Source organism: Schistocerca piceifrons, chromosome 7, assembly GCF_021461385.2.
Source record: "Schistocerca piceifrons isolate TAMUIC-IGC-003096 chromosome 7, iqSchPice1.1, whole genome shotgun sequence".
Taxonomy (NCBI): domain Eukaryota; kingdom Metazoa; phylum Arthropoda; class Insecta; order Orthoptera; family Acrididae; genus Schistocerca; species Schistocerca piceifrons.
The window spans coordinates 336,228,089-336,255,459 of NC_060144.1; the positions used below are offsets into that span (position 1 = coordinate 336,228,089).

The 27,371-nt window shown below is 42.5% G+C and overlaps 1 protein-coding gene across 1 annotated transcript in view; it reads right to left on the reverse strand.

The window, feature by feature from the left end:
• Window positions 1-27,371, reverse strand: part of LOC124805686 (nose resistant to fluoxetine protein 6-like) — a 462,198-nt gene that overhangs the window by 26,203 nt on the left and 408,624 nt on the right. The window contains exons 11-12 of the mRNA XM_047266255.1: window positions 14,647-14,836; window positions 6,822-6,964 (exon numbers count right to left, since the gene is read on the reverse strand). Of these exons, the coding sequence (XP_047122211.1) occupies window positions 6,822-6,964; window positions 14,647-14,836 (333 nt within the window). The remainder of the gene's footprint in view (window positions 1-6,821; window positions 6,965-14,646; window positions 14,837-27,371) is intronic.

Here is a 27,371-nt window from a genome sequence, read left to right on the forward strand (position 1 = left end):
GGGAGTTGCAGAGATCAATCTTCTGTGGGATTGTTGTGTTACACTAAATGGACACAAACCATTAACTTGCAACATGAACACCGAATGAAAAATGGCGTGCCACAGTGATCAAGAAGGTTCGCTCGATCGAGATCGGAGGTGAACTTCTTGGGAATTCGCACAGGACGTCCAGCTAGGTATCCACGCTTAAGGAATGCAAATAGAATCATATTGATGTCTACATCTACATCTACATCTGCATCTACATGGATACTCTGCAAATCACATTTAAGTGCCCGGCAGAGGGTTAATCGAACCACCTCCACAATTCTCTATTATTCCAATTTCTTACAGCGCGCGGAAAGAATGAACACCTATATCTTTCGGTACGAGCTTTGATGTCCCTTATTTTATCTTGGTGATCGTTCCTCCCTATGTAAGTCGGTGTCAACAAAATATTTTCGCATTCGGTGGAGAAAGTTGGTGATTGGAATTTCGTGAGAAGATTCCGTCGCAACGAAAAACGCCTTTCTTTTAATGATTTCCAGCCCAAATCCTGTATAATTTCTGTGACACTCTCTCCATATTTCGCGATAATACAAAACGTGGTCCCTTTCTTTGAACTTTTTTTGACGTACTCCGTCAGTCCCACCTGGTAAGGATCCCACAACGCGCAGCAGTATTCTAAAAGATGACGGACAAGCGTAATGTAGGCAGTCTCCTTAGTAGGTCTGTTACATTTTCTTAGTGTCCCACCAATAAAACGCAGCCTTTGGTTAGCCTTCCCCACAACATTTTCTGTGTCCTCTTTCCAGTTTAAGTTGATCTTAATTGTAATACCTAGGTATTTAGTTGAATTTATGGCTTTTAGATTAGACTGATTTATCATGTAACCGAAGTTTAACGCGTTCCTTTTCGCACTCATGTGGATGACCTCACACTTTTCGTTATTTAGGGTTAACCGCCATTTTTCGCACCATGCAGATATTTTTTCTAAATCTTTTGCAGTTTGTTTTGATCTTCTGATGACTTTAGTAATCGATAAACGACAGCGTCATCTGCAAACAACCGAAGACGGCTGCTCAGATTGTCTCCCAAATCATTTATATAGATAAGGAACTGCAAAGGGCCTATAACACTACCTTGGGGAACGCCTGAAATCACTTCCGTTTTACCCGATGACTTTCCGTCAATTACTACGAACTGTGACCTCTCTGACAGGAAATCGCAAATCCAGTCACATAACTGAGACGATATTCCATAAGCACGCATTTTTACTACGAGCCACTTGTGTGGTACAGTGTCAAAACCCTTCCGGAAATCCGGGAATACGGAATCGATCTGAAATCCCTTGTCAATAGCACTCAGCACTTCATGTGAATAAAGAGCTAGTTGTGTTTCACAGGAATGATGTTTTGTAAACCCATGTTGACTGTGTTACTAGACCGTTTCCTTCGAGGTAATTCATAATGTTCGAACACAATATATGTTCTAAAATCCTGCTGCATATCGACGTTAACGATGTTGTTGTTGTTGTGGTCTTCGGTCCTGGGACTGGTTTGATGCAGCTCTCCATGCTACTCTATCCTGTGCAAGCTCCTTCGTCTCCCAGTACCTACTGCAACCTACATCCTGCTTAGTGTATTCATCTCTTGGTCTCCCTCTATGATTTTTACCCTCCACGCTGCCCTCCAATGCTAAATTTGTGATCCCTTGATGCCTCAAAACATGTCCTACCAACCGATCCCTTCTTCTAGTCAAGTTGTGCCACAAACTTCTCTTCTCCCCAATCCTATTCAATACCTCCTCGTTAGTTACGTGATCTACCCACCTTATCTTCAGCATTCTTCTGTAGCACCACATTTTGAAAGCTTCTATTCTCTTCTTGTCCAAACCATTTATCGTCCATGTTTCACTTCCATACATGGCTACACTCCATACAAATACTTTCAGAAACGACTTCCTGACACTTAAATCTATACTCGATGTTAACAAATTTCTCTTCTTCAGAAACGATTTCCTTCCCATTGCCAGTCTACATTTTATATACTCTCTACTTCGACCATCATCAGTTATTTTGCTCCCCAAATAGCAAAACACCTTTACTACTTTAAGTGTCTCATTTCCTAATCTAATTCCCTCAGCACCACCCGATTTAATTTGACTACATTCCATTATCCTCGTTTTGCTTTTGTTGATGTTCATCTTATATCCTCCTTTCAAGACACTGTCCATTCCATTCAACTGCTCTTCCAAGTCCTTTGCTGTCTCTGACAGAATTACAATGTCATCGGCGAACCTCAAAGTTTTTACTTCTTCTCCATGAATTTTAATACCTACTCCGAATTTTTCTTTTGTTTCCTTTACTGCTTGCTCAATATACAGATTGAATAACATCGGGGAGAGGCTACAACCCTGTCTCACTCCTTTCCCAACCACTGCTTCCCTTTCATGCCCCTCGACTCTTATAACTGCCATCTAGTTTCTGTACAGATTGTAAATAGCCTTTCGCTCCCTGTATTTTACCCCTGCCACCTTCAGAATTTGAAAGAGAATATTCCAGTTAACATTGTCAAAAGCTTTCTATAAGTCTACAAATGCTAGAAACGTAGGTTTGGCTTTTCTTAATCTTTCTTCTAAGATAAGTCGTAAGGTTAGAATTGCCTCACGTGTTCCAACATTTCTACGGAATCCAAACTGATCTTCCCCGAGGTCCGCTTCTACCAGTTTTTCCATTCGTCTGTAAAGAATTCGCGTTAGTACTTTGCAGCTGTGACTTATTAAACTGATAGTTCGGTAATTTTCACATCTGTCAACACCTGCTTTCTTTGGGATTGGAATTATTATATTCTTCTTGAAGTCTGAGGGTATTTCGCCTGTCTCATACATCTTGCTCACCAGATGGTAGAGTTTTGTCATGACTGGCTCTCCCAAGGCTGTCAGTAGTTCTAATGGAATGTTGTCTATTCCTGGGGCCTTGTTTCGACTCAGGTCTTTCAGTGCTCTGTCAAACTCTTCACGCAGTATGTTATCTCCCATTTCTTCATCTACATCCTCTTCCATTTCCATAATATTGTCCTCAAGTACATCGCCCTTGTATAAACCCTCTATATACTCCTTCCACCTTTCTGCCTTCCCTTCTTTGCTTAGAACTGGGTTGCCATCTGAGTTCTTGATATTCATACAAGTGGTTCTCTTCTCTCCAAAGGTCTCTTTAATTTTCCTGTAGGCAGTATCTATCTTACCCCTAGTGAGACAAGCCTCTACATCCTTACATTTGTCCTCTAGCCATCCCTGCTTAGCCATTTTGCACTTCCTGTCGATCTCATTTTTGAGACGTTTGTATTCCTTTTTGCCTGCTTCATTTACTGCATTTTTATATTTTCTCCTTTCATCAATTAAATTCAATATTTCTTCTGTTAACGATATGGGCCTGTAATTTAGTGGATTACTCCTACTACCTTTCTTGAATATTGGTGTGACCTGTGCAACTTTCCAGTCTTTGAGTACGGATCTTTCGTCGAGCGAACGGTTGTATATGATTGTTAAGTATGGAGGTAATGCATCAGCATACTCCGAAAGGAACCTAATTGGTATACAGGTGATGAGAACTGATGGAATGTGATAGCATGCAACTGAATGTGAAACAGTTTGTCATGAAGCTTATCGTGGAACTGGCTATCCTTTACGGTGTAGCTGCAGATAATGCGATGATATGTTTTATAAGCACGGTAAAAACAAACATCCTGCCACTGAATTTCTCCAGTGGTTCCAGGTTGTATGAACTGCAATGTTACACACTTATCAGGAGGGATAGTTTGCCCTAAAGGAGCATGATTTTTATACGCAGACCAGGAATCAAGCAAAAGCGAGTTATTTTGATGTGCCGTTGGCTGAAGTGGTTTAGAGATAACGTCTCTGATTAGTAATCAAAACGTTCTCGGTCCCAGGTTCGAAATCCGCCACCACTTATATTCTGATTAATAATCAGCATTGGCGGTCGAAGACTTCTGGCGTCAGAAGTCACCCTCATTCCGCCAACGGCCTTGTCAAAGAGGGCGGAGGAGCGGGCAGAGATTCAGGGCACTCTCTTGGCCTTGGGGTGGGAAAGTTACCATAAAGGCGGAAGAATCAGCAATGATCAGCAGCATGAGGATGCACGAGGCAATGGAAATCACTGCATTAAAACACATAACGTGTATCCACAGTACACGTAGCCTGTTACTGAAAAAGTGTCATAATGATCTCTCCATCGGCAAAAGATTCCGGAATAGTCCCCATTTCGGCTCTCTCGGAGGCGACTGCCAAGGTGGAGGTGACCACGAGAAAAAGATTGAATAACCAACGAACATAGTAAGGAAGCTAGAAAATCTGAAAAGTGAAATGTAAAGGCTCAGTCTAGATGTAATACGGGTCAGTGGCGTGAAGTGGAAAGAAGACAAGGATTTCTGGTTAGATGAGTATAGGGTAATATCAACAGCAGCAGAAAATGGTATAGCGGGTGTAGTTTTCGTTATGAATAGGAAGGCAGGGCAGACAGTCTGTTAGCGTGAACAGTTCAGTGATAGGATGGCTCTTATCGGGATATACAAGAAACCAACACCGTCGGCGATGACTCAGGTATACATGCCAACGTCGCAAGATGAAGAAGTAGAGAAAGTATATGAGTATATTGAAAGGATAATACAGTACGTAAAGCGATACGAAAATCTAATAGTCATGGGGGACTGGAAGGCAGTTGTAGGGGAACGAATAGAAGAGAAGATTACAGAAGAATGTGGGCTTGGGACAAGGAATGAGAGAGAAGAAAGACTAATTAATTCCATAATAAATTTCTGCTTGTAATAGCGAGTACTCTATTCGAGAATCAGAACAGGAGGAGATAATCTTGGAAAAGGCAAGGTGATACAGAAAGATTTCAGTTAGATTACAGCATGGTCAGACAGAGATTGCGAAATCAGATACTGCATTGTAAGGCGTACCCTGGAGCAGACATAGACCGATATCACAATGTAGCAGTGATGAAGAGTACGCTGAAGTTTAAGAGGTTAGTCAGGAAGAATCCATACGCAAAGAAGTGGGATAAGCTTGAAGTTCTCTAAGGCTATAGATACAGCATTAAGGAATAGCTCAGTAGGCAGTGCAGTTGAAGAGGAATGGACATGCCAAAAACAGCAATCACAGATATTGGAAACAAAAACTGAGCTACAAAGAAGGTAACTGCGAAGAAACCATGGGTAACACAAGAAATTTTTCAGCTGATCCATGAAAGAAGGAAGTACAATAATGTTCACGGAAATTCAGAAATACAGAAATACAAGAAGCTGAGGGATGAAATAATAGCAAATGCAGGGAAGCTAAGACGAAATGGCTGCATGGAAGATGTTAAGTAATCGAAAAAGAAATGATTGTCGGAAGGACTGACTTAGCATATAGCAAGGTCAAAACAACCTTCGGTGAAATTAAAAGCTAGGGTAGCAACATTAAGAATGCAACGTGAATTCCACTGTCAAATGCTGACAAGGGAGCAGGGAGGTGGGAAGAGTACAGTGAACGCATCTATGAGGGAGAGGACTTGTCTGATAGCGTGATAGAAGAAGAAACAGGAATCGATATAGAAGAGACAGGGGATCAAGTACTAGAATTTAAAAAAACTTTGGAAGAAGGCAGAAGGGGTGGAAACATTCCATCAGAATTCCTAAAATCATTGGGGGAAGTGGCAACAAAACGACTATTCGCGTTGGCTCGTAGCATACAGAACACTGCCGATATACCATCAGACTTTTGGAAAAATACCATCTACACTATTCCGAAGACTGCAAGAGCTGAAGCCGGCCGGAGTGGCCGAGCGGTTCTAGGCGCTACAGTCTGGAACCGCGCGACCGATATGGTCGCAGGTTCCCTCTCGGTAGTGCCACGTGGCTAACTGAAAGCCAGTCTCCTTGCGACCGTACATTCCCGTGAGCATCGCTGGCAGCAATCATGTACAGTGGCTACATTCCTGTTCAGACTTTTTGCAAAATATCGCAGAAGAAACATCCAGCTTCTCGTAGCCGTATTACACGAGCTCGTTCAAACTCAGTGAAGTGTTGATAATGCCGTCTTTGTAGCCTTAAATACATTCTTGACTAACATCAACTCTCCACGTCCAGTCTCCAAGGTAATAACCGTTACAGCCTGTATTTGAAGCAAGCCTGATTTGCATCCTCATAGTGGTGCTAGTAGCGCCATTCTCATACGACTTACTCGAAATTTGAATAGACGTCGTCTTTCAGATGTAGAAACACGCCTACCAACTGTCGTTTACATCACACAACTCCTTCTTGGTGTTGCTCAGTGGGTGATCGAAAACTTTTGACCGATACTGTACTTTCTGAACTTTAGATTTTCAAATAGGGAAGAACTTTGTTAAAACGCAGGGAGGTACATATTTTGACTATTGGTACGCTAATGACGGACGTTTCATCTTGAATGGCACTGAATTATTCTTCAATGTCCAGGAGTGGGAGCGTGGAAAAGATGGCCGTTAGCTATATTATTCCACTCCTAAGTAGCGAAAACACCACACAATCTAATTACGTTCTAGCAGCTACCGCTCTCAAATCCTCTATTTACCACACAAATTTCCCACTTAAGTGCAAATTGAATATGATAATTAATAAACGTCAAAACAATAAAAACGCAGTCACCTGGATACTTGGTAAAGCAATAAAAATCAAAGTAGTCGATATGGGATATGGACTACCCTTAGTTAACAGATACTCGACGTTAACGTAAACAAGCGTCAGTGTTACGAACGAATAGGGCTTCCTTTTCCAGATGGCCTCCCAGACTGTACTCACCACTCGCGACTCAGCTACGTACTCCTCGTGGAACTGGAGGCCGAACTTGCACTTCTGCATCGTGTAGTGTACCAGGTAGGCGCTGTACGTGAGCCTGCCCAGCGGCTGGAAGGGCCGCCAAGACAGCGCCGACGACGCGAACCCTGCAATACGGCTCCGTGTCAGGTACAGCACCTCTGCGCGAGATGGAGCTGCGTTTCAGATGTTACATAGCTGCGTCCTCATAGCGTGTTATCGCAGCTGGAAGCGGCAAGGTGGTGGGCTCGACATACAGAAAAATGCCTTCTTGCGTCATAATAAACTATAGAAGAGATCACCTAAAAATAAGCTTCTAACTTATAGAATTACATTCCCCTTGAAATATATTGAGTCTCGCCTTTATCTTAGATACTATCTGTGAAGAAATGAGTTAAAATTTGTACCACGGTCGGGGCTTGAATCCAGGTCTCCTGCTTACAAGGCAGATGTGGCTTACAAAACACTCGTTCGACCTATACTTCAGTGTTGCTCATCAGTGTGGGATCCGTACCAGGCCGGGTTGACGGAGGACATAGAGAAGATCCAAAGAAGAGCGGCGCTTTTCGTCACACGGTTATTTGGTAAGCCTGATAGCGTTACGGAGATGTTTAGCAAATTCAAAAATGGTTCAAATGGCTCTGAGCACTATGGGACGTAACATCTTAGGTCATCAGTCCCCTAGAACTTAGAACTACTTAAACCTAACTAACCTAAGGACATCAGACACATCCATGCCCGAGGCAGGATTCGAACCAGCGACCGTAGCAGTCCCGCGGTTCCGGACTGCAGCGCCTAGAACCGCACGAACAAACTCAAGTAGCAGACTCTGCAAGAGAGGCGCTCTGCATCGCGGTGTAGCTTGCTGTCCAGGTTTAGAGAGGGTGCGTTTCTGGATGAGGTATCTAATATATTGCTTCCGCCTACTTATACCTACCGAGGAGATCACGAATATAAAATTAGAGAGATTCGAGCGCGTACGGAGGCTTTCCGGCAGTCGTTCTTCCCGCGAACCATACGCGACTGGTACAGGAAAGGGAGGTAATGACAGTGGCACGTAAAGTGCTCTCCGCCACACACCGTTGGGTGGCTTGTGGAGTATAAATGTAGATGTAGATGTAGATGTAGAAATGTAGTAGATGTAGATGTGTTAGCCCCAACACCACCGGGCTGTGTGGCTAACACAGGTGCACAGACTACCCATTCCAGTGCCCACTCTAACACATACTTAAAACACGCCAGAAACAAGGTAGCTAGACTACAGCATCAAAATACCGCCGATGTAAAAGCGAAAGGAAAATTGGAAATTGGTGGTAAGTTCCTATGGGACCAGACTGCTGAGGTCATTGGTCCCTAGGCCTACACACTACTTAATCTAACTTTAACTTACACTAAGGACAACACACACATCCATGCCCAAGGGAGGACTCGAACCTCAGAGAATCTGAGTTCGAGCCCCCAGCCTTGGCACAAATTTTAATTCATTTCTTCAGCTTCTGTGCTTCTAACTCATGTTTGAACGTGAAGATTCTTAACTTCACACCTCATATCAATAGGCGAACGACTTATGATTACTCTCCACGTTAAACTGTCGTCCCTCCTCCTCTCTATGATTCACTCTATTTGCATCTCCCCCTCCCCACCCGTTCTCTGTCTCTCGCACTAGCAAAACAATTAAAATGTCAGCAACACTTTGAAATCTCGTGCTGTTCCTCAAGCTTTGCAACGAAACAAACATCACATATCTATAATACCATGTGAAATGGCCGCAGAAACGTCGTATTTTGCAGATGAAATACATCAAATTCGAGTGTAAGCGGTACAAACGGCAGCAACAAAAGGGACAAATATTATAACAAGCCAAAACAAGGTAACTAGACAACAGCATCAAAAACCGTAACTAACATCCCAAATAACGCGATGTAATGGAGAGATTTTAAATCTGAAATGGAGGAAATCAGAAAAATTGAAAAGGTTTCGTTGTTTGCAGATGACAAGCCACATGATTACCAATACGCGAATACATATCTGACAGCATCGTGTGAGGTGTGCGAACAACTGTGTAACTATGTTACTTCCGAATTGGTTTCCTAGTCTTAATTTTCAGCACAGGGACATTTACGGCCTCAAATCTGTGACTTGTGTCTTTAGCTGTATATATATGTAAACTAACGTAAAATTCGACGCTTAGTTATTGCTCCTTTAAGCCAAAATTCATATAACTTCAAGGGATGTTAACATTAATGATAATTATCAGAAATAAAATAAATAAAACCCGTTGGAGATAGCACAGAAAGCACTGAAACATGTTTGCCTGAAACAAAACCTAATCAAACGGTGTCTTGCGTAGCCTGCTCAGTTTTTAATTGTATGTAGCATATAAGCTAGATTCCAATTTCTAGATTAGGGAATAAACCCCCTGTCGTGATTGTATCATATATCTTAGACCAGGGCTTCCCAACGTGTGGTCCGCGGACCCCTTACGGGTCCGCCGGCTCTTTCTAGGGGGTCCGCGTCCACCTTTCACCAAATCGTGTAAAATAATGAGTAAAATTATTGAATAAAAATGTGAAAATCAAATTCACCACTATTTCTTTTCGTGTGAAAAACATTTGTACTTTTACTTCAGGTCGTATTCCCAAGCAGCCTTTGCGGTTCCTAAGTGAGAACGCATACACAGTTTAGTGCCTGAGAATGCGGCTTCTCTGATCGACTGTTTCGCAACAATACGGGGGTAGCTTGTGCGCCGGCTCACGCCGCTAGATGCGCTGAAACCTTTTACGCATGGACGGAGCGAGCTTTGTCGACCAATCATAGCACTCGCTGCCACGTATGCTGCACCAGGCATCATTAAATGTTAAACTTGCTTTTTCAGTGCACTACCTATTTCATAAGTCGATTTTTGACCCGTTTATTACTTCTAACATGGATTGGTGGCTGAAGTCAGGATCATTGAAGAAGGGTGCAGTTTCTCCATCGCCTTCACAACAAGCGCAGTTTCCGGTTGAAATGAATGAGGAGGGAGGACCACCAAAGGAAGAACAGTCACAAGAAGCTCCACAGACGGATTTATTATGTGAAAACGCTGCAAGTACTCCATGGGTTGCAATTTCCTGTGGAAGTGGAATAACCAAGAGGCGTAAGTGCAACGAAAGAAATGGTCTTTATGGAGACAAAGGAGGGTAAAGCTCAGTATGTAATTTGTGCGCCTGTCCTTCCGAACAGTTCAATGGTTCCAGTTAAACTGCGCCGTCATTTTGAAGGTACTCACCCGGATTTCCAGGCTAAAGACATCAATTTTTTCAAAAGGAAGAGTGCTGAACTAGCTGCCTCTCAGCATTGCATGAAAACTCAAGCAAAAACAATTAATGAAAATTCATTAAAAGCTTCTTTCTTGGTTAGTTATCAAGTGGCAAAAACAGGCAAAACTCATACCATAGCAGAAAATCTCATAAAGCGTGTGTTAATGATACTGTTTCTTGCATGCTAGACGAAAAGGCAGTAAAGCTTGTATCTTCAGTGCCATTGTCAAACAATACTGTGAAGAGACGCATTGTTGACATGTCATATGATGTGAAAGACACTCTTGTTTCTCGCATCCAACACAATTCATTTTCTCTGCAGGCAGATGAATCCACCGATGTTGCAGGATGAGCGATTTCATTGGCTTTTGTCCGTTATGAATATTCTGGATGTTTTGAGGAGGACTTCTTCTTGTGCAGACAACTACCTGCCAACACAACAGGTGGTAAAATGTTACGTCTATTGGATGATTTTTTAAGGACTAACGAAGTTTCATGGTCTAATTGCATAGATGTGTGCACAGATGGTGCAAAAGCTATGACGGGTCCTACAGTCGGAGCAATAACGAAAATCAAAGAAAACGCCAAGAATTGCAGCAGTAGTCATTGTGCTCTCCACAGATACGCTTTAGCTACGAAACAAATGCCTGTTTCGTTCAAGAAAGTTTTAGACGAATCCTTTCAAATCATTAACTACATAAAATCAATGCCGTTGAAGTCAAGACTTTTCACAATACTGTGTGAAGATATGGGAAGCCTTCATCGTTCCCTGCTTCTCCACACAGAAGTGAGGTGCCTCTCACGTGGGATTGCACTCTCTCGGTTGTACGAATTAAGACTGGAAGTCTTAGCTTTCCTTTTGGAGCATAACACGAAATTAGCAGACCATATTAATGACGAAAATTGGCAGTGTATACTTGCCTATTTGTCAGATATTTTCTCCAAAATGAACGAAATGAATACTTCACTCCAAGGGCAAAGTGAAATAAAGGTCACTGCTATCGACAAAGTCCGAGCATTCAAGAGGAAACTCAATTTTTGGGCAGAGAGTGTCGAGGAGGGGGAGGTCGAGTGTTTTCCTCTTCTCAAGGAGTTTTGAAAAACAAAACATTGGCGCTTGGGAAGAATTTGTTTCATCAAATCCTGGAACATCTCCGAAGCTTGATGTCATTGTTGGAGCATTATTTCCCAACAGCTGAAGATGAGAAGTTGCAGAAATACGAGTGGGTGGTCAACCCATTCACTGTATGCAAAAAGCCGAACATTCTATCCTTAAATGAATATGAGTTGTTGATAGAAATTGCCACAGACCCTATCTTGAAATCAAGTTTTGACATTGACAGTTACTCATACTTTTGGATCCGTTTGGATTACAAAAAATACTACCCCGTTGTTGAAAAGGCAAAACGTGTACTTCTTCCGTTTGCCACAACATACATGCGTGAATCTGGATTCTCGATCTACGCTGCCCACAAAACTAAGTACCGAAGCTGTCTAGATGCGGAACCAGACATCCGTCTCCAGTGGTCAAGAACTGAACCCAATCTTTCAAAATTGTGTCAGCAGAAGCACCCTCAACCATCAAATTAGGATTCCATTATTATTCCTACAAACTCATCTATAGTAAAGAAGAAAGCATTTTTCTTTGTAGATGCTCTGTGAACGTACCTGAACTATAACTCTGTAGGAATTTTGTTTCTGTCTTCTATCATTTGCAAAATAATTATTAATTGAATTCTGTTGGCATTGATATTTTTGTTACGAAAATTAAAATGATCTCTAAAGCTAATTTCTTTTCTTTATAATATATTCCGTCCTTTCACTTAAAAATATGGCCTGCCTATACTTCAATTACAATTACTTGCTGACACTATATTGTGGCAACTGGCTGCGAGCGTAAACAAATGAGGACTTTCCACGTGCCACATTGTAAAAGGTAAACCTCCTCTGCCAGATTTGTTTTCTTTGAGAAAAAAAGTCTTACGTTCTGTGAAATGCTTTGTCTTCTTATACAGAAATAAGAGAGTCTGTTTGTTTTCCTAATTTGTTTACAGTCGAGCCTGAGTGCCTCGATATAATGTCCAAGTAGTAGTTGAAGCTGTTTGCTGTGGCTAAACTGTTGTCATGCCGCCTGCCGCTTGCCGCTCAATAGCTACGAAAAGACGTAAAAATAACTAGACTTTCCGACCTGTTTACATGGGCACGAAAATCGATAGTGGGACTGGAAAATGGCTTTATAAAAGCAGACTTTAAAGTGTTTACCTGACCAACCAAAAGCGGAATTGGGACATCGGCTTACGAAATCTGAGTTTGGAAACGCATGTAAACTGGGCGAATGGTTTACACGTTTACACACAACCACACACACACACACACACACACACACACACACACACACACACACACACACACACACACACACGACTGTTACGAAATATGCATGCTCCTTACATAACAGTAGCCAAACAGTGGAAGTGAACAGACCACAAGCAGCAGCTTGTCAACAGCGAACAGTTTGGACGTGACGTTGATTGCTCTTGGAGGAAGGCAGCTCCAACGTGTGAAATGTCAATTACCAAGTAATTTTAATCAGGCTATAGTGTGTTGAACAAAGGGAGTAAATCCACTAGTAAGTGTCTGGATACACTGGGAATTCAAATTGGATCGTTAATTTCAAGAAGTTGTTTTTATTCATCTCTAAATGAAAGACTATTAATACTTCGGGGGGAGGGGGGGGGGGGAGGGGGGTCATTGGGAATATGGCACTTGCATTAAGATTAAGAAGCTTTCAGTTCCCATGGGTTTCACTCTGAAATTTAAAGTTCCTGTGCTCTGGACTGACTAGGGGTCCACCATGGATTTTCGACTGAAGAAGGGGTCCGCCAGCTGAAGAGGTTGGGAAGCCCTGCCTTAGACCATGTGCGTTTCTGCATGTTTCCAGTAGGTGGAAGCATGTGCTTTGAAAAAGGTGTTTATCGCTGTGTCAGCACGTCTTCGAGAAATAAAGATAATTTCCATTTGTTTTTAATAATTTTGAATTAAATTGTGTTTAGAACATGCTGTATTATACCAACATATCCTACAGTCTGGAATACGTGGGATAAGTGGAATAATATGAGAGTAAATCACAACATTGCAGCGATATATTTCTTCGATGCAGCACTGGAACTAGCTTCAGCAACGATCTAACTTTCACATTTCAGAGGTATTGTTTTCATAATTTTTAGGTATTTAATAGTGAGTTTTCAGAATATTGCACATATTTTAATTAATTTCTAACATAAATAATATTCTCTTTGAAAAAGTTGTAAAATTTTGATGAATCACACCAGTTTTTTAAATTTAGTATTTTAATCTTATTTTTTCCCAGAACACTGCATTGACAAGTACTACACACTTATGATTCAAAAAAATCTTTCAAATCTCCAGTTTACGAGCAACTTATTAAAGCGTGTGTGGGCTTCGATTCAGGGAGGGGGAGGGGGGATAGGCTATCAAAGAATAAGCCTTGTGAAACTAAAAAAACTAACTTTAATGTGAAATAAAAAACATCAATAGCCAAAATACAGGCGGTCCGTTCTGAAACCAACAAATATGAAGTCCAAATTTGATGCTTGCTAACATTCAGTGTTGTGTTGCTCTACTCCATGCGTTCACTGATTTATTTTGCTTTGTCTGATAAAAATTTTGTAGTTCCACACTTCTGCGAGTGATGGTAAATTTAATCGGGATGTAAATAACAGTGTGTATGTGTGTGTAACGGTAACAGGTATTCAGCTTTTTAGTGCCATTTTTCAAGAGCTCGTTTTTGAAATGTTTACATGACACAGTTTGATTCTGTAGAGCTTAAATGACTTTCGATTGGGACTACACGTTCCTGTTCATTAAACTGGTGGTACGATTTAAAGAACTTCAAAAAATGGTTCAAATGGCTCTGAGCACTATGGGACTTAACATCTGAGTTCATCAGTCCCCTAGAACCTCTTAAACCTAACTAACCTAAGGACATCAAACACATCCATGCCCGCGGCAGGATTCGAACCGTAGCAGTCGCGTGGTTCCAGACTGAAGCGCCTAGAACCGCTCGGCCACACCGGCCGGCTGAAGAACTTCGTTGTGAAACAGTATTTAAAGAACTCTTCAAAATAGGCAGCGAAAATCAGGTTTAATAGATTCAGTACCTCATGAAGCAGAACCATGGTAAAATAACATCACATCGAATTTGTATGTCATATCCTTTGACAGTATTTATTAACGAAATGCGCTGAATACTTTGAAGTCAAGAGCCCAGTTAGACAGCGCTGTATTTGTAATAACATAATAATTCGATTCCAGGTTAGCAGTCACAGATATTTTAATAACTGTAACATTTTCGTCCGTGAAAGTTAACATTTTGTGTCACAACTATTTTGTGATATACTCGAACAATCTTATTCTTAGAAGAAAACAAATGAGATTTGCACATTTTCTCTGTGAATGAATCTAAATGTAAGAGAAAGAGTTCTTACAGCCGACGCCCGACGCAGAGGCGAAGAAGATGAGGGCGATGCCGACGCCGTAGGTGAGCCGGAAGAAGGCCTGGTAGACAGCGGCGATCGTGGGGCTGTCCAGCCAGTCGTCCTGGTAGAAGGGGTACGGCGACACCAGCGTCGCCATCGGCAGAGTCAGCAGCACCACCCAGCACAGCGCCACAGCCCACTGCGGAACACAGGCAGGCGCTGCTCACTCACCTCACACACCAGCATCACACGACGGCTGGCATCTCCCACAAAAATCATTCATCCCTCAGTCAGACATCTCCCTCAAAACATCCTTCATGACCTAATTCAGGATCACTGCTCAGCATAGAACACACATAAACGCTAAACAATGTCATGTTACACAACACTATCACATGCAGCCCAACATCTACTACAACAGATCATATACCACATAGAAAGGGCAACCACACTGCAGAACATACGCAAACTCTGAAAATTCTCGTGTTACACAGTAATACTACATACAGTTCAATATCTTCCATCCTTCATCAGCCAACTCAGAAACAAACTGACTGTGGAACACATACAACCTCTAGGCTCTCTCACGTCACACGCCCATGCCACACTCTGCCCAATACCTCATACAATTGCACATGTGCCACTCAGCTGAGAACCACTGCCCACTGCATAACACATAAATTTTCGTCGCCAATCTTATACACCAATAACAAATGCATCCCACAACGCATCCTTCATCATTTAGCCCAACATCTCACTCATTAGGTCCTTCATGATCTAGCTCAGGACCACTGTGTGCGGTAGGCAAACACTGAACAATCTCATTTTCCGTACCAACATCACTTACAGCCCAAATCTCCTACACTAGTTCATTAGTACATATAAATCTCAGCTGAGGACCAACACTGTCTGCAGGACACACACAAATGTTGGTCACTGATCTGATACGCCAGTACCAAAAGCACCCAACTTCTCCCACTATACATCATTCTTCACTCAGCCCAACCTAACCCTCAAAACACCCTTTATAACCCACCACAGGACCACTGCCTACAGTAGAGTACACAAATACACTGAACAATACCATATGCAACCCAGTATCTGCTACACCAGATCATTTACCACACAGCTGAGGGCCACCATTTACTGGAGAACATACAAAAATTCTCAACAATCTCGTTTTACTCAGTAATACCACATACAGCCCAATATCTTCCATCCCTCATCAGCCAGCTCAGAACCATCATGGCTGCAGGACACACACAAATGTTGGTCACTGATCTGATGCACCAGTACCAAATGCACCCAGCATCTCCCACAATACATCACTCTTCACTCAGCCCACTGGGCTGTCTCGTGTCACCCACCAATATCACATGCTGCCTGACACCTCCTAAAATGACTCATTTGCCACCCATGTGATGACCACCACCAACTGCAGAACACATAAATGTTCGTCACTGAAGGAATACATCAATAAAAAAAACATCCCAACGTTTCCCACAATACATCTTTTGTCACCGAGCCCAATATCTCTCTCATTAGATCCTTCATAACCCAGATCACCACTGTGCACTGAAGACAATCGTTGAACAATCTCATGTTACACAACAGTATCACACGCAAACCAAATCTTCTACTCTGGTTCATATTAGGACTGTTGATATTTTTTAAAAGTATCGGGAATCCGATATATCGATATTTAGAAAATATAGTTTTCAGCGCTCGATATATTGAAAAAGTACCAATAAATCGACGGCAAAATATCGACATACCTGCCAATAAAAATATCGGTTGCACTGCCGGTTTTATGGCTGTATACTTAAGTATTGATTTATTATTAGATATTCTGTACATCAGCAAGCTAGCAGCCCGTCTATCCCTTTTAGAGCAATAATTGAAAGGAAAACGATGCACATTCACGCTTGGTGATAACCACTTTGCTAACTATGGTAACTGCATGTAAGAGGCACAATAAAAGGCGTCCAGTTGGTCCGTCGTTCGGTTTCGTCAATAACGGATTTGTCCGGAACACCTCATGGCGACATCCCTGGTTTTTCATGTCTGCCTACGCCAGCGACCTAGCAGTTCTAGCGTCGAAATTGCGTGGCGAAGCCAAACGTTGCATTTCCTGTTGGTAGCGCCGAGCGCCGATTTACGTCAACATTTCCCCTCACACGTCTCCATCCACCACAAAAATCAATCTTGTCATTTAGATTTTTGTTCATCATGTTCGGCAAATGTTTTTGAAGAAGGCCGATGTGGACAAATAGCACAGTAGTTGCGTTAAAAATTGTTTTTTCGGACTGGTGTGCTATTTCTTCGCAATGGAAATCTTGCTATTCCATTAACACACCGCCACTCCCTAGTGCAATCGGACTACTACTTTTGTGCCACATGTACTTGCTTCACACAGTCAAAGAGAAAGGTTGGACGTGCTGGAAGCTCAAAACGTAGTAAGACTCCTTCATACAGTGAAAGTAAAATTATGTTCTATTACAATTTCAAAAGAACAGCTTCAAATATTTACCGAAAAATTATGAAAAAGTATAATATACACTAAAATTATCGTCACTCGATATTTCCATTTTGATATCGATACATCGAGATATCGCAGGAGAAATTTCGCCATTAAACACCAATATTTTTCGAGACATCGTACACCTGTACCAAATGCGTCCCAACATCTCCCACAATACATCATTCATCATTCAGCCCAAATTCACCCTCAATACATCTTTCATGACCCAACTCGGGACCACCGCCCACACTAGAATATACTCAGACATTGAACATTTTCGTTACACATCAGTACCATTTTCAGCCCAACATCTACTGCAATAGATCATTTACCACCCACATGAGAGGCACTGCTCATTGTAAATATACAAAAACGCTGAACATTCTCATGTGACAGATTAGTACCACATACAGTCCAAATCTCCCATCATTCACCAGCCAGCTCACAACCATCAAAGACTGTGGAACACATATATGCAGCCTGACACCTACAACATATCATTTACCGCTGAGCTAAGAACCACCACCCAGTGCAGAACACACATAAATGTTGGTCACTGATCTCATCAGTGCCACCTGGATCCCAATATTTCTCACAATACATCCTTCATCACCCAGCCCAACATCTCCCTCAATACATCCTTCATGACCCGACTCAGGACCTCTGTGCACTGCAGAACACACACAAACGCTAAACATTCTCATGTCACATACTAGTACAACTTACAGCATTAAAGTTTGTCACCTGATACACTGGTATTACATGCTGACAAACATATTCCCAATAGATCCTTCATGACCACGTATCAGGGCCAGGGCCACCACTGACTGCAGAACACACACAAAATCTGGTTCAAAAATGGTTCAAATGGCTCTGAGCACTATGGGACTTAACTTCTGAGGTCATCAGTCCCCTAGAACTTAGAACTACTTAAACCTAACTAACCTAAGGACATCATACACATCCATGCCCGAGGCAGGATTCAAACCTGCGACCGTAGCAGTCGCGTGGCTCCAGATGAAGCGCCTAGAACCGCTCGGCCACCGCGGCCGGCTACAATTACCTCACTTAAAATGATCACTTAACGTAATATTGTAAAAACCAATCCACTTGTCCCCGCTAAGAATCCCACTACCGCCTAAAACAATACCCTAACATACAATCTCCTATATTCAGTACCTGTAACTAATACTATCCAATAAATTCCTGTAAACATAAGGCTAAACCTCTCCCACGATCCTGAATTTACCGCCCCTGTTCACCCTATTAACACTCACACCACTCGGACAAAGCCTTATGATCCTCACCAATAGCTGAAGACATCGCCCACTTAGTCACAGCAGTTCTACAAAACATCCACTCCTTTGAACATTGTCTAACAAAACCAATGGTTGCTCCTCCCAGCTTCCGTCTCAATTGTATTGTAAACTTTTCCTAAAATCAATTTGTTTTCACATACCTAAATACACTTGTGTAACCTCTCTCCGCTTGGCCATTCACAGTGCGTCAGATTCCTCTGCAGACAATCCCTTTTATAGAATCAATAGTTCTCGGGTTTCCAGCCACTTCAAGTGATTAAAACTACTCGAGCTTTCGCCCGAGCACTGCCTGGCGATTGTCAAGTGGTATGACTGTCAGTGGGCTGATAGTACGCCAGATGTTTTGAGACCTGCTGCGTCTTTAACTAGTCTCAGTAACTGACGGATTTTTCTTGGAGGCCTGAAGATCGATTTGATCTTGTGTTTTTCAGCTGTCGGCTTATCTTGCATCATGCAAGAATGATATCAGACTTTGGTAAACAACCCCATAAGCTGAAGCACTTATGCAAGATCCTCAGGAAAACCGGCTATAGCGCTCATCTAATAAACGAAGTGATTTCAAGTCAGAATCACAATAACACCACCGACGAGGAGCAGTAAAGAAACTTGCTTTCTTGTCGTTCTGTGGTTCCGAGTCATCTGCTGAAAAAAAGATCAAATTGATCTCCAGGCCTCCGACAAAAATCCGACAGTTACTGAGAACAGTTAAAAACGCAGCAGGTCTCAGAACACATGAGGCCTACGGGACACCTTGCGAGTGCGGCCAGTCTTATGTCGGACAAACAGTACACTCTGTGGAACAACGCAGGAAGGAGCATGAGAGGTTTTATCGCCCACGCTATACCGAGAAATCTGCTTTGGCTAAGCGTTCTTTAGAGAACAGACACCGGGCATAAGTTACGAAACATCTGTGATGGCTCGCACTAACGGGTTCTGGGATCGAGTAGTTAAAGAAGCCCAGCACGGCATCGCGTGGTAGAAGAGGCCACGTCGAACGCCGAGTCAATGTATGCCCATATATATGGACCAGCGACGTCAGAGCTGGCAGCTAATGAATGTAAGGGGCAAGGGGCATACCAGCAGCCCAATGGTAGTCATACCACTTGACAGTGGCCAAGGAGTTCTCGGCCGAAAGCTTGTGTAATTATAATCAGCTGAAGCAGCTGGAAACCCGAGAACTTTTTATTCAATGTTGTCGCTGCAAGGCTCTGCTTTCTTACAATTTCCTCCATAGCACAACAACTCCTGTCTTTTAATTTTATCCTCACATCCCTAGCTATATGTTCCCTACACCATCCAATACGAGTGAAAGCAGCTCTTTACCTGATCCAGTTCTATTTGTCCATGTATAATCCTTTTCTAAGCTACTCTGTTACCTCGAAATGGTCGTCAGACCGTGAAGAAAATCCACAAACAACTCAAGAGCACCAATCATCATTAGCAGCAACAAAACAACAATGTCACATCAGACACCAACGAAGTTGCTATCATCACGTCAACATCGCCAGTTTCTAATCTCATCACCTGCTTTCACCACTCATTTTTAATTTTTGAAATCTCCATCGTATAATTTTAAATCTCAACAGCTTCCCTCAAATGCAGGAAACGAAATTACTATAAAAATATAAAAATGTAGGACTTGATGTATGATTATAAAGAAGAATGCCCCTTGCTGTATATATTTAAGCTCTGCATTGACTTTTGTTTTTTCAGTCGTCCATCTTCTGATGTAGTTTGCCACTAGTTCCTCTCCTCTGCTGACTTCTTCATCCCAGAGTAGTTACTTGCACTCAACGTTCTCAATGAACTTTTGGATATGTTCCAATCTCTGTCTTTACTTACACCTCTTATCCTCTACTGCTCTCTCTTGCGCCGTGGAAGTTGATCGTTGGTTTCTTAACACATGTCCTACCCTGCTAACCCTTATTCTCGTTAGTGTTTACCATGCATTCCTATCCTCACAGATTCTGCAGAAAACATCCTCGTTTCTTGTCTTATCAGCCCACCTAACTTTCATTACTCTTCTATGCATCTTAAATGTTTCCATTATCTTCTTGTTCTCTTTTTCCCACAGTCCACGATTCATTTCCACACAATGTCGTGTTTCAAACAAACATCCTCAAAAATTTCTTCCGGAAATTGAAGCCAATGTTTGCTACTAGTAGACTACTTTTGGACAGGAACGCCTTCTTTGTCTGCATTAGTCTGCTTTTTATATCCATCTTTCTTCACTTCTAAGGTGTTTTTTGCTTCCAAAGTAGCAGAATTTCTTTACTTCTTCTTCTTCTTCTTCTTCTTCTTCTTCAGTTTTGATGTTAAGTTTATCGCTAACCTCATTTTTGCTACTCCTCATTATTTCCATCTTTGTTTGCTTTGCCCTCCATTCATTGCGTGTGCTCATTATTTGATCTCACGTATCAATAACACACTACTGGCAATGGAATGGCAAGCTTGCATTAGACGCCAATAGAAGTCATGTGTTGGCAGACACAGTGATACAGTTCCGTAGTACCTCTGCTACCACAATGTAGGGCGACTGGCGGCAGCAACTCACTCCCACTTGCACTTGGAGTCACTTTGCTGCAACGCCATCATTCGTGCTTAGTACACCGCGGAGGTGGCATCAATAGTGACGATTCCACCTCCATGTACACTAATATTCATAATACCTATGGCCTTACCGTGATTGAACACTTCCTTTCCCAACGCCCAATGGTTTTCAAACCAACAACCTCCTTCCTAGTCGCCATGACCAACTACATCCTCACCCACAATTACTTCTCCTTTCAAAGCATTACCTACAAACAAATCTGGGGTATGGCTATGGGCACCCGCATGGCGCCATCCTATGCCAACCTATTCATGGGCCATCTAGAGGAATCCTTCCTAAAATCCCAGAATCCTTAACCCCTCACCTAGGTCAGATTCATTGAGGACATCTTAGCTATATGGATCGAAGGCGAGGACACCCTATGCACATTCCTGCAGAACCTCAACAACTTCTCGTCCATTTGCTTCACCTGGTCCTACTCAACCCAACAAGCCACTTTCCTAGATGTTGACCTCCACCTTCAAGATGGCTACATCAGTACCTCTGTCCATATCAAACCTACTGACCACCAGCAATACCTCTACTTCGACAGCTGCCACCTCTTCCATACCAAGAAGTCCTTTCTGTACAGCCCAGCCACCTGTGGTGGTCACATCTGCAGTGATGAGCAGTCCCTCTCGAAATATACCAAGGGTCTCACTGAAGCCTTCACTGACCGTAATTATCCTCCCAACCTTGTACAAAAACAAATCTCCCGTGCCCTATCTTTCCAGTCTCCCACCACCTTCCAAAGTCCCACTGTCTAGCCACAGAGGAGCACTCAGTACCACCCAGGACTGGAGCAACTGAATTATATTCTCAGCCAGGGTTTCGATTACCTCTTGTCGTATCCTGAAATGAGGAATGTCCTGCCCACTATTCTTCCCACCCCTCCCACAGTGGTATTCCCCTATCCACTGAACCTACACAATATACTTGTCCATTCTGACACAACCCCCGCTCACAATCCCTTACCTCATGGCTCATACCCCTGTAACAGACCTAGATGCAAGTCCTGTCCCATACATTCCCCCACCACCACCTACTCCAGCCACTAACATTACTTATCCCATTAAAGGCAGGGATACCTATGAAACCAGTCATGTGGTCTACAAGCTAAGCTGCAGCCATTGTGCTGCATTCTATGTAAGCATGACAATCAACAAGCTGTCTGTCCACATGAATGGCCACTGACAAACTGTGGCCAAGAAACAAGTGGACCACCCTGTTACTGAACATGCTGCCAAACGTGATATCCTTCATTTCAATGACTGCTTCACAGCCTGTGCCATATGGATCCTTCCCACCAACACCAGCTTTTCTGAATTACGGAGGTGGGAACTTTCCCTGCAATTCATCCTAAGTTCCGATAACCCCCCTGGCCTCAACCTTCGTTAGTCACTGACCTCACCCATCCAGCCCCTTCCCTGTTTCCATTACAGCACTACACAGCCGTCATTCCACCACCACATCCAGTCTTTTTATTTCTCTCCTTTTCTGCTACTCCTGCCCCCCTCCCTACTTTTCCTCGGCCGTCCACCTAACCTGCAGCACTTCAATGTCCACCACCCCTACCATACTATCCCTGCCCCTCCCCAATCCGTCCTCCTCCTTACCCTCATCCAGTCGCCACTCTCATTATGCATTGGTGCTGTTGCTCGCAGTGTGGTTTCAGTTGCCTGAGACTGCAGTCGTGTGTATGAGTTGCGTTTGTGTGAGTGTGTGTGTGTGTGTGTGTGTGTGGGTGTGTGTATTTATTGTTGACAAAGGCCAATGGCCGAAAGCATTATTTGTGAAAGCTTTTTTGTTATATGTATCTGTGACTCAGCATCTCCGCTATATGGTGAGTAGCAACTTTCCTTCTCATAATATTGTTACATTCCATCCTGGATTTTTCATTGTTTGATAATTACTAACAGCTAAGCAAATAAACATACACCATTGGAAAGAGAATTTCCGGCAGTAACTTCTGGCGTAAGATGGTCGGTTCTAATACAATGGCTTTGGGTGATATTCCCGTTATAAATTCAGCATTAGGTACTAGGAAATTAATATCGCCCAGACAAAACGCTGATGCAGTGACCAAACGGTGTAATGGATTACGCTACCAAGCTCTATCGTTTGATGTAGAGATATCTGCAATACACTATCTTGAATAGCCGTGTGATGCAGTACACGAGTAATGAACTTGTATAATTAATTATAAAGTAATTAAGAATATACACACAAATATATGCAGTAGTATGCGTTAGCATTGGCACATCGTAGTAATAATACAGCTTTACATTTATAAATTTAAGTGGTTTTGATAGAATTATTTACTCTGGAAAGTTCGTGTGCTAATAATCATAATTATGGGTAAATCATGTGAGTTAGTCAAATTCTGACCTCTTCCCGAGAAGTATCAATGCTTTCTGGACATAATATTGTTAGCCCGTCTATTGTTAAACTTGAACAACTTTCTTTTATTGCACAAAAAATTCTACCAAATGGGAACTCATAGTGAAGGATCTATTAGAATACTTTGAATGATAAAAATTATATTCAAGGTACCTGTTTGATTTACACCTACATCTATACTCCGCAAGTCACATTAGGGTGTGCGGCGGAGGGTACCTTGTGTACCACTGTCATTTCCTCTTTTTCCTGTATAGCTCACGGCGAGAACGATTGGCGATAAGCATCTGTGTGCGCTCGAACCTCTCTAATGTTATCTTCACGGTCTTTTCGCGAGATACACGCAGGCAGAAGCAGTATATTCGTAGACTCTTCTAGGAGATTACACTCTCGGAACTTAAGCGGTAGAACTTACAGTATTGCAGAACGCCTCCCATGCAGTGTCTGCCACTGTAGCTGACTGAGCATCTCCGTGATGCTTTCGTGCTTGCTAAACGAACCTGAAACGAAATGTGCTTCTTTTCTTTGGATCTTCTCTATTTTTTCGATTAATCCTGTCTGATTCTGACACTAGAATGCCGAACAATATTCAAGTATCGGTCGAAAGAGTGCTTTGTAAGCTCCTTCCTTTATTGATGGACTACATTTGCTGAGGATTCTTCCAATAACTATCAGTCTGGCATCTGCCTTGCCCGCTATTAAATTCTACACTGAAGAGTCAAAGCAACTGATAGACCTGCCTAATATCTTATAGGGCCTCCCTGAGCACGCAGAAGTGCCGCAACACGACATGGCATGGACTCGACTAATATCTGAAATAGTGTTAGAGGGAATTGACACCATGAATCCTGCTGGGCTGTCCATAAATCTGTAAGAGTAGGAGGGGCGGAGATCTCTTCTGAACAGCACGTTGCAAGCCATTCCAGATATGCTCTATAATGTTCATCTCTGGGGAGTTTGGTGGCCAGCGGGAGTGTTTAAGCTCAGAAGAGTGTTCCTGGAGCCACTCTGTACCTACTCTGGATGTGTGGGGTGTTGCATTGTCCTGCTGGAATTACCCAAGTCGTCGGAATGCACAATGGACATGAATGGATGCAATAGATCAGACAGTATGCTTATGTTCGTGTCACCTGTCAGAGTTGCATCTAGACGTATCAGTCGCCCCATATCACTCTAACTGCACACGCCCCACACCATTACAGAGCCTCCACCACCTTGAACAGTCGTCTGCAGACATGCAGGGTCCATGGATTCCGGCGATTGTCTCCAGACCCGTACACGTCCATCCGCTCGATACAATTTGAAACGAGACTCGTCCGACCAGGCAACATGTTTCCAGTCATCAACAGTCCAATGTTGGTGTTGACGGTCCCAGGCGAGATGTACAGCTTTGTGTTGTGCAGTCGTCAAGGATACACGAGTGGGCCTTCGCCTCCGAAAGCCCATATCATGATGTTTCGTTGAATGGTTCGCACGCTGACACTTGTTGATGGCCCAGCATCGAAATGTGCAGCAATTCGCGGAAGAGCTGCAGTTCTGTCACGTTGAACGATTCTCTTTAGTTCTCGTTGGTCTCGTTCTTGCAGGATCTTTTTCCGGCCGGAACTATGTCTGAGATTTGATGTCTTACCGGATTTCTGATATTCACGGTACACTCGTGAAATGGTCGTACGGGAAAATCCCCACTTCATCGCTACCTTGGAGATGCCGTGCCCCATCGTTCGTGCGACGACTATAATACACGTTGAAACTCACTTAAATCTTGATAACCTGCCATTGCAGTAGCAGTAACCGACCTAACAACTGCGCCAGACACTTTTTGTCTTATATAGGAGTTGCCGACCGCAGCGCTGTATTCTGCCTGTTTACTCATGCCTATATGAGTTTCTTTGGCGCTTCAGTGTATATGGTCGTCCAACTTAAAATCGCTCCGTATGCATTTTCCTGCATTTTAAGAAGTAACTGCTTACCGTGATTGCTCTATAATCGTGTAATCATACAATAAAGCGTCTTCCTGTCTATACGTGTTTATATCAAAAGCATATAAATTTATAAATCTAATATTGAGTTATTATTAAAATGCGCTAAGTGTAATGAAACTGTTACGTATATGTGTAACTATTCCTGATTATTTGGGAATTAATGACTGAAGTTCAGTAGGGGTGTACTGCATTCCATGGCTGATATCACTACGCCACTCCTTAGAGTTCAAGGAGTGTAGTCCATTACACCTTGTGGTCAAGGTACCAAGTCACATTTGTTTATGTTGAGGGTCAGTTCCCACTCCCTGCACCAATCGTCGATACTCTGCAGCGCTTCCTGCATTTCGGTACAATTTTCTAGCGTTGTGGCTTTTCTGTACACAACAGCACCACCTGCGAAAAGCCTTATGGAATTTCCGACGCTGCCTAGGCCTGCTAGGTCATTTACAAATATTGTGAAAAGTAATGGTCCTGTAAGACTACCCTAGAACACACCCGAAGTTATTTTTGCGTCTGAAGATTTCTGTGCGTTCAGAATGACATGCTGTGTACTGTATGCCAGGAACTTTTGGTCTGATATTCCCTCCGCTCGTATTTTGTCTATTGGGCGGCAGTGCGCAACTGTGTCAAGCTCATTGCGAAAGCCAAGCAACACGGCTTTTATGGTTTCTAGGTCTCGTGAACGAACAGAGCGAGACTGGTTTCACACGAACGGTGTTTTCGGAACCCACGTTGATGCCTATGGAGGAGCTTCATTGTTACGTCCTTAAGGAGGGTAGGACGTCAAACGGGCCGACTTCGAGAAGGAGAGGCACCACAGGACATTTTAATTTGCACTGTCTATACTTTTACAAATCAATTCATAAAATTTTGTCAGCATGACCAGGAAGGATTCAGGATTCACACTCATAGCAGTGGAAGTTCAAAAACATTAAAATAATTTTTTACATGTGAAATTTCATCATTTTTTTCACTTACTGTTGGCTGCATTTGTTGCTATAGGTACATTTTTCTTCATAAGTAAGAGACATTCTTCGATGAATTTTGCACAGCTTACAAACCATACTTACAGGTGTATGAACCTCTAGAATTTATTTAATCTACGGAAAAATGAATGGGCTGTTACGTTTTAAACTTCGTGTTTAGAGAAAATTCGAATTTTATAGTTAATTATCTTAATTTTTACCATAGTTTTTAACAGATTTGGAAAATTCTAAAGTTTCATACACCTGTAAGTATGATTTGTATGATGTGCAAAATTCATCGAAGAATCTCTCTTACTTACGAAGAAAAGTGTACCTACAGTAACAAATGCAGCCAATACCAAGTGAAAAAATGATGAAATTTCACATGTAAAAAAAAATTGTTTTGTTATGATTTTGAACTTCCTCTGCTATGAGTGTGAATCCTGAATCCTTCCGGATCGTGCTGACAAAGTTTTATGAACTTATTTGTAAAAGTATAGACAGTGAAAATTAAAATGTTCTGTGGTGCCTGTCCTGCTCCAAGTCGGCCCGTTTCACGTCCTACCCCCCCTTAAGCAAGTTTGGCGTATTTAGATTTTATGAACGTTGTGTTGGTTAAACCGTAAAACAATCTTCTGGCTCGTATAGTCAGAGGGTTGAGATGTAATAGTTGGTGTAGCTTCTGCAATGCCGCGGGTAGTACGAGAGGCAAGGTGTGTCTCTCCAGGCTTCAGTGAAACCGCACATATTTGCTGAACTTACCGTGGATACTGGTTGTGGATTGAGAGAACAGAACTTTCAGAGAAATTTAGCTTATTTACTTAAAAGTTTCATGGACTTAGAATTCACAACCATGTGGACTACTGTGTTAAGAATCTGAATTACTTTTGCAGGCCCAGAGTTTTAACATTTTTGTAGTATTTTAAGTTTAGAATTAGGATCTAGTGAAGTTACTTAAGA